Here is an 8,051-nt window from a genome sequence, read left to right as displayed (position 1 = left end):
GAAATGTACCTATATAAATAAATATATAAGTATACTACTTTGTATCCAAGATTGGCTCATGACTTCTTCCTCCATCTTGCAGGACTGAATTATTAGTTTCCCGTTTTTCCTTGAGTCAGATTGAACTCCAAGGACATTAAAACACAAGACCAACTAAAGCCTTACACATTTCAACAGGACATACAACCCAAGCCCATGCTTTACTTGAAAGTAGAACTCACTGAGTTTGGGGGGCGGGGGTTCTGGTTAAAAATACATAGGATTGCAGCATTCAGTACAACTAGCTTTGTTTGAAACAAGCCCATAATGTTCAGCTCTCTGTAAAGTAATTTCTTTAAAGGAAAAGTATTTTCAGCTACCAAAGGCCTTATCCAAGTCTAAACAAGACTTTATCCTTCTTCCTTCTGTGCCTTTCACTACAGCAAATGCTTCATATGCTGGCCAGCTCCTCAAATACCATCACACATGTATCAGAAAGGCACTAAAAATATTTATCATCAAAATTGGTTTACTGCTTCACCCCTCCCCACATTAATTTGGCTACTTTGGAACTTAATGCAAAGTAGCTTTAGTTATAATCTCTACCACCACCGGAATGTTCTGACTCTAGCTGGAACGTGCTTCATGCCCCCCATACCACTGAACAGCTGTTCAGAAGGGTGGTGATTTAAAAGACTGGGATGCATCCCAGCCCTTTAAATCCCTGCCTGTTGCAGTCAAACTGGGGGCAGGGAACAAGGGATCTTGGCTATGGGTGCTTCTTATGAGTCAGTGCTTCCTATGGCTGGGATTCAGAGCCCACTCGGTCACTACCTCCTTTCCCTTGAGAACAGATAGCAGCAGCCAGCATGCTAGTTAACCAAGTGCCAGATAACACAGCTTTTATGGTATTAAGCTGCTGCTAAATGGTTTGCTGCCTACTAAAACAGCAAAGACTACAATGCATTGAAAAACAGAAACTTATGCACAATAGTTCATATGCTATTTATGCATACGTTCAACAATATGGTGCATATGTTCAACAGAGCGGCCGTAACCAAACTTTACCTGGAACAAAATACATTGCTGTCTTTGATATGACTTAAGTATCCATTCATGAAGTATTTCACTCTTAGGCTGCTGCTAATAAGGGACTAGTAGAAGCCTAATTGAATTCTAAACATACTGTAGACATACTCACATAAAGTTGACTTCATTTTTGACCATCACAGTAATAGAGATCCCAAAGAAAAAAAGCAAGCGCAAACGTCAGCACATCACAGAGCCAACTTTATTACAGCCTGGTGTTAGGGCACTTTGGATTACAAGCATGTCTCATGGTTACACAGTCCCCACCTGTGATGAGCCACATTAAGTACAAAAATAGAAAAAGGAGCTTCAGTAAGGCTTCTACCTGGAACCTGAAAAGAAAAAAAATATATTAAACTCTCCAACCATACTATTACAGTTCAGCTTACTAAAAGCCTGCTGTTGTAGCCAAAAAATGGGGCAACACCCATCTCAGAAGCCAGACAAGGCTGTCATCAATAAGGAGATTCTGTGCTCTATTTAGTTGCTAGCTGTTGTTTTCATGAACCATGCTTCCCCTTCTTCCTTTATCTAGATTATACAGATAAAAGGTAAAGGTAGTCCCCTGAGTAAGCACCGAGTCATTCCTGACCCATGGGATGATGTCACATCCTGATGTTTACTAGGCAGACTTTGTTTCTGGGGTGGTTTGCCAGTGCCTTCCCCAGTCATCTTCCCTTTACCCCGAGCAAGCTGGGTACTCATTTTACCGACCTCGGAAGGATGGAAGGCTGAGTCAACCTTGAGCCAGCTACCTGAAACCGACTTCCGTCGGGATCGAACTCAGGTTGTGAGCAGAGCTTTTTACTGCAGCCTTGTGACTGATGGCCAAGCACATGTGTCTGTAGCAGTAATATTTTGGAAGGTATGACATTCCATTTGACAAATATAGGTAAGAATCCTGTTAAGGAAAGGACAAGACACAGAAATGTTCTTGTACTGGTAGTAGCTCATTTCAACAGAATGACTTGTAAAAGGCTGTTGATGAAATCTGGCACAGCAGCAAAAGCCTCAATATGTTCTGCACATACCATCTGTGACAAGTCATCCAGTTCAGTAAGCAGAAAAAAGTTATCATCAAGGAAGTCAGCAGATACGTTTATGTGCTATCTAATGAAGCTCATGAAGACAGCTGTGATTAGGCATTGAATGGTTTAGTGGGTGTGTACCTGAAGCACTGTCTCCTATAAGCGAGGCACTAAAATTCCATATAAAGAGAGTTCATTTTCAGTCAGCAGTATGGAGGTCAGCAACTTCTAGCATTCCAAATCTACTTGCACTATGGGAAAATGGGTTGCGCATGGTGCAATTTTGGGAAATTTCCACTATCTTCAGAACTGAAGGTTGTAATAAACTCATCACATATGGATACTCTACTAGAGAAAGATCAAACAATTTGTTGCTTTAACGAAAAATTAGAGTTTGGTAACCAGTATTCTTGAACTCAGCACATTCAAATTGGGGGGGGGGGGGTGTTTACCAATGTTTCTACCAAAAATGTCTCCTATACAGTTCTAGCAAATTTGTCCCAAATTCATTGGCTATTATATGGGAAATGAACCCAAAAGCAACCCCCTCGCCCCCCGCCCCAGACTAAGCCAGGAGTATTTTACCTGGAATCTGCATCATGACAATAGCTTTACCCTTTTCCCCTCTCACTGGAACAGCTACCCATGACTGGAGCTATTTTTTTCCCTAGCAAACCAGCACACATCTTCTGGCATGATCTCACACTGTGTTATGGGCAGAGCCTGCTTCTGTAAACAAGGGGAGCTATAGCTGGTATTTATTTATACTTTTGGTTTGATAGAGGAATGGATACTCCTATTGCAAAGTAATGACAATGTGAGCTGTATATTAGTTTAGAGCACAGGACTGAACTCAGCAAACTCCAACAGCTTGCTAGATTTGAAGCTTCTCCTTACACTTCAAGCAAGCAAAGAATTGCCCCTGTAAACACCAGACGAAGAATAATATCCATTTGGAATGCACTTTTTCCATGGGGCATCTCTTCTCAAAAGAGAAAAAAGGCTGATGCTGCTCTGCAATGCCCAGTCTTCTGTTACTGAAGATATGTAGGTCTTGCATATTTCCATATAGAAATGCCATGCAATATGTGGATGTCTAGAGATATTCAGGAAACTTTCCAGTCATGATCTTTCAAATTAAATCATGTTTATACATAATATGATTTCAGCATGCTACAAAAAGCTTTTCTGTCCTTACTCACATGCCTGATTGGCAAGTGCACATGCACAGGGAAGCAAGACTTTATGCATATAAAATAAAGGTGTATTTAATGAATATAAAATAGCTTAACAGTAACTATGACATCTGAATTTTACTTCTACATCCTAGTTTTCTTACCTCAAACAGCTCCTGCTTTATGGTCACACATAGATACCAACCCACAGTAGTAGGAAGAGTACGCCAAACCCCATGAACAGGGAAGCCACCAGAGAAATGAGAAGTTCCTTGTAGATGTCCCGAGTGTACTTGGTGGAGGTCACTTCATAGCTGAAATATTCATTAAAGCCATAACCAAACAAATAAGATCACAGAAAGTCCAGGAAAAGCACACTGGACAAAAAAATGGATGTTTTTAGAGATACCATGCCATGGTCTAATGGAACTGCCATCTTTTTATCATCCCTGCCTCTTGTCCTTTCACAGCAGCCTAACAGATGATTAAGCAAATGGGACTCTTCCTGATGTGCACAATGAAAATTCAACAACCTGCTTAATTTCTGGGCATCACTCTTAAGGAGCAAATGTAGGAATAAAAAATAATTAAAGAGTGGCAACTTTATCCCTCGACAATAAAAACTGTCAGTTCATATACTGTTGGTAGAATTTTAGGCCAGCCTTTGAAGCTGAAAATTCACCCACCTATCCTCCAAAATCAAAGTATCCAGCAAACTCTTTGCTCATGCATATTTCTCTACTTCAAGGAACTGCTAGCCAAACCCTGAACGCTAGCCATGTTTTCATCATCAATAGCTTCTGACTACACTCCCAAACATAAAGAACAAAATCTGAATTGAGGTTTAAATTGTCCTTAAATATATAATTTCACTGCCACCAAGACAGCTGTCTAAGGAAGAATTATACGGCAGGAGAAGCCCTGAGTGTTATCTATTTCAATCTGGGATTAAACTGGAGGCAGAAGCTTCCAGGAAGAGCTTGTTCTTTGCACCACCAAGATCCAGACCAGTAGAACTGCTCAGGACAATAGTTAGGAAGGAGGGCAACTCCATCAACATTGTTTTAGTAACTTACTTTTTAATATTTTATAATCATCTTAATTACTGCACACCAATTTGAGAGCATGTACTGTTGTCATCAACATATATGACCACAAGGTTTCTCTATATTCTTGACACAAAGTGGATAAGCAAAGGGCATAAACCCTCTCCTTCCTGGTTCCCAGTGAAAAAAATGGGGTGACTATAATCACCACTCTTTATACTGGAAAAAATGCGAAGGAATAGAGCCAGATGGCTCCAACATGCAAACACACCACTTCTTTCTGCAGTGAATGCCATGGTCCCTAGTACACATGAGCTATGAAGATAGGGCAACTCACCTAGGGCAGAGGTCTTCAACCCATGTGTCGCATGAGCATTAAAAGTTGCAGCCCAGGTCTAGAAAGGCTGAAGACCATTGACCAAAGGTCTCCAGAATGAACAACTCAGAAAAGAGGAAAAGGCAATGGCTCCTTATTTGGTATCCCTCAAATTCTTACGACACCATGAGGTTTCCTCTATACTGGGTAGACCTTGTTTCCATGACCAAACATATAAACACCTCATAATTGTCAACTAGCTTAGAAAAAAATGTCCTGAGCCTTGAACGAAGCCTTAACAGAATGTTATTTACCTCCATGCCACACAAAAAACCCTTCAACTGCTAATTTCCACACATGAAACCTTTATTAAAGGGGCAGGACATTTCAAAACCACCTAGCAACCCTACTCATAACTGGAAAAAATCTCAATATTTTATTTTACCAAGCCTATTTATAACCATTGATGCTCAAAACTACCTGCCACAAAGAGTTTTAAATTACTAAGAAAAAAACTGGCAAGAAAGTACTCTTGAGCAATTCAGAGGTTATTAGCGGTTTTTGATTGCAATGCTACACACATTTACTTCCAGGGTTGCCAACTCTGGGTTGGGAAATTCCTGGAGATTTTAGGGATGGCGCTTCGGGAGGGCAGGGTTTTTAGAGTGGAGGGTACAATGCCATAGAGTTCACACTCCAAAGCTCCAAAGCAGCCAACTTGCCCAGGGGAACTAATCTTATCTTGCCTGGAGATCAGTTTGAAATTCCAGGAGATCTCCACGCCCCTCCTGGAGGTTGGCAGCTCTATTTACTTAAGAATGAGCACCAGTGAATTCAATGGGACTTACTTTCAAGTAAACGTGCACAGGATTGCTCTGTTAGGATCAACTATTCCCTGTTATGTTCACATTTTAAGTCTGTTTAACGTCGTCATAGAGTATTTGAAGTGTACCCTTCTTTTACTGTCTGAAACAAAGGTATGCAAAGCTGAGACCCTGAGAAGCCTTTTTTTAGACTGCAACTCAAAGCACGTTTACGAGGGAATCAGACACAGCGAAATTAATGAATGAACACGTTTTTGGACTGCAGAAGACAGCCTTTTAACAAATCGTTCCCCATCGTTATGCAGCACTTATATGGGAAATTTACAATAAATCGTATCGTTTAGGAGTCCTCTCAGGATCTGGCACCCCTAAAGGCCCACCCCCAACAACACAGCGAGTGCCTGTCTTCACTCAGCAATGCGGCCGAAGGATACACGAAGAACCAAGCGGTAAAGAACATGCCGATGGCCAAGAGCACCACAGTGAGGTGGGGGAACACGGCTGGATTCACCGGACTGGTGTATCTGCTCATCGTCTCAAGCTCCTAAAGGGAGTTGAAACCAGGAGGAAGTTAAGAACAATTACAGTCATTTATGCATGGTCGCTGTGACCTCCTTTTCCCTGTTTCAGCCAGGATCTAACTTTTCAGTGTGCACGATATCCCATTCCTTGGTAACTCGATGCTGTTCCAACACAAAACCAACCCAGGTCTTCCCGTTCCTCTGTTGATCCAACTTTTCCGTCTCCCCTGAGCTCAGCCCGGCTCAAATTTCCGTGCAGATGGCAAGCGGGGGGGGGGGGGGAGAGATGGGGACACAGAAGATTGGCTTCTCTCACAGCCAATCACGAAGCAGTGTGTAAAAAGGCAGGGATTCAAGTGCTTCCTGCTACCTCGGAGCTCTTCCTGAGCAAAAGAAATACTTTTTTAAAAAGAGGCTTGGGTTGTCTCCCCCCCCTTTTTTTCAGATTGCTCCAGGGTTTTTTTGTTTTTTGTTTAAGAACAAAAAAACCCAAGTGCTTTTTTATGCAGCAGTTGGGTTTGGGGGGGGGGAAGAAATCTTCTCTCATGGCGAGCACTGAGAAGTAAGCCAATTACAACGCAGCATTTAAAGAGGCAGGACTTGATTCACACATGAAGCTGCCTGATCCTGAATCAGACCCTTGGTCCATCAAGGTCAGTATTGTCTACTCTGAACAGCAGCAGCTCTCCAGGGTCTCAGGCAAGGGTCTTTCACGTCACCTACCTGCCCAGTCCCTTTAATTGGAGATGCCGGGGATTGAACCTGGGACCCTTCTGCATGCCAAGCAGAGGCTCTACCTCTGAGCCACAGCCCCTCTCCAGGGTCTCAGGCAGAGGTCTTTCACATCACCTACCTGCCCAGTCCCTTTAACTCACTGGTTCCCAACCAGGGGTCCATGGACCCCCAGGGGTCCGCGAGAACTAAATTAAGGCCCGCGAAACAAAGTTATAAACCCATAATAAATTAATATTTTCAATTAAAAGTTCTCTATTATAAAAAATATTTTCAAATATTATTCTAAGTTTAATGTTTAACTAACAGTTATGATTAAAGTTTATTTTCAAATTCTCGGAATTTTTATTTTGAACCTTGGGGTCCCTGCACCGAACAAGAAAGTCCTAGTGGTCCCTGGTCAAAAAAAGGTTGGGAACCACTGGTTTAATCCCTTATATAATTTTGAATTATGGTTATATCAAGGTATTGAATTAACAATTAGACGAGATCAGTATATATTAATCAAACAGGATAGGGATTAGTTTTGTTAGCAAAAGTATATACAATTGAAAATAAGATGGAAATAGGTTGGGAACCACTGCTTTAACTGGAGATGCCGGGGATTGAACCGGGGAGCTCCTGCATGCCAGGCAGAGGCTCTACCACTGAGCCACTGGTGCGAGCGTGGGAGACCGTTGGAGATTCCCCAACAGGAAAGCGTGAGTCCAGCCAGCAACGAACCTCAGGGGAAACGCCCATGCATAAATGACCTACGACCTTTGGAAGCCCCCTCCCCACACCCGGGGCGACCCTCCGCAGGCTTCTCAGGGCCCTGCGATACGGGGACAGGCCAAACACCGACGGCGGGGAAGAGCGGCCTCTCCTCACCATGGCTCCGCGGACAGCTCCCACACCTCGGTCACGGAGAACGGAAGGACACGTCTCTTCTTCCGGCGCCGGAACTGCTTCCGGCGTTTTCCTTCCCCCTCGTCAAGCGCTCGCGCTCAAAGCATCCTGGGAAGTGTAGTCCGCTTAGCCCACCGCGGCCGCCAAACAGGCGCGCCCGCGAACTACATCTCCCAAAAAGCGTCGCTTCCTACGCCCCGTCGTTCTCGCGGCCTTTGGCGCGGGATTTCGGAAGGCGCCAAAGCCCAGCGGGAGGAAGGGAAGGAGGCTGAGGCGCGCCGGCAAAGCGTGTGGTGAGGGGAGTTGGCGGGCAAAGGAGGTGGGAGGTGGGGGGTGGAGTGGGAGGCGAGGTGGGGGGTGGAGTGGGGGGCGAGGTGGGGGGCGAGTGTCGGGCCCAGTCAAGATTGGGGTTGGACGGGAAAGTTAGGCCTCGTTGGCATCCTGCAGAGCAGT

The 8,051-nt window shown here is 43.9% G+C and overlaps 1 protein-coding gene across 1 annotated transcript; it reads right to left on the bottom strand.

The window, feature by feature from the left end:
• Positions 1-1,254: 1,254 nt before the first annotated feature.
• TMEM258 (transmembrane protein 258) lies at positions 1,255-5,996 on the bottom strand. The gene is made up of 3 exons (XM_056851738.1): positions 5,892-5,996; positions 3,436-3,585; positions 1,255-1,400 (listed from the first exon to the last, which is right to left on the bottom strand). Exons 1-2 carry the CDS (start codon positions 5,987-5,989, stop codon positions 3,459-3,461), a joined length of 225 nt encoding a protein of 74 aa, XP_056707716.1. The 5' UTR covers positions 5,990-5,996; the 3' UTR covers positions 1,255-1,400; positions 3,436-3,458.
• Positions 5,997-8,051: the final 2,055 nt, after the last annotated feature.

Source organism: Euleptes europaea, chromosome 6 (genome assembly GCF_029931775.1).
Source record: "Euleptes europaea isolate rEulEur1 chromosome 6, rEulEur1.hap1, whole genome shotgun sequence".
In the NCBI taxonomy this organism is placed as follows: Eukaryota; Metazoa; Chordata; class Lepidosauria; order Squamata; family Sphaerodactylidae; genus Euleptes; species Euleptes europaea.
The sequence above is the reverse complement of the archived record's forward strand: the minus strand, read 5'-3'. Positions and strand labels throughout refer to the sequence as shown.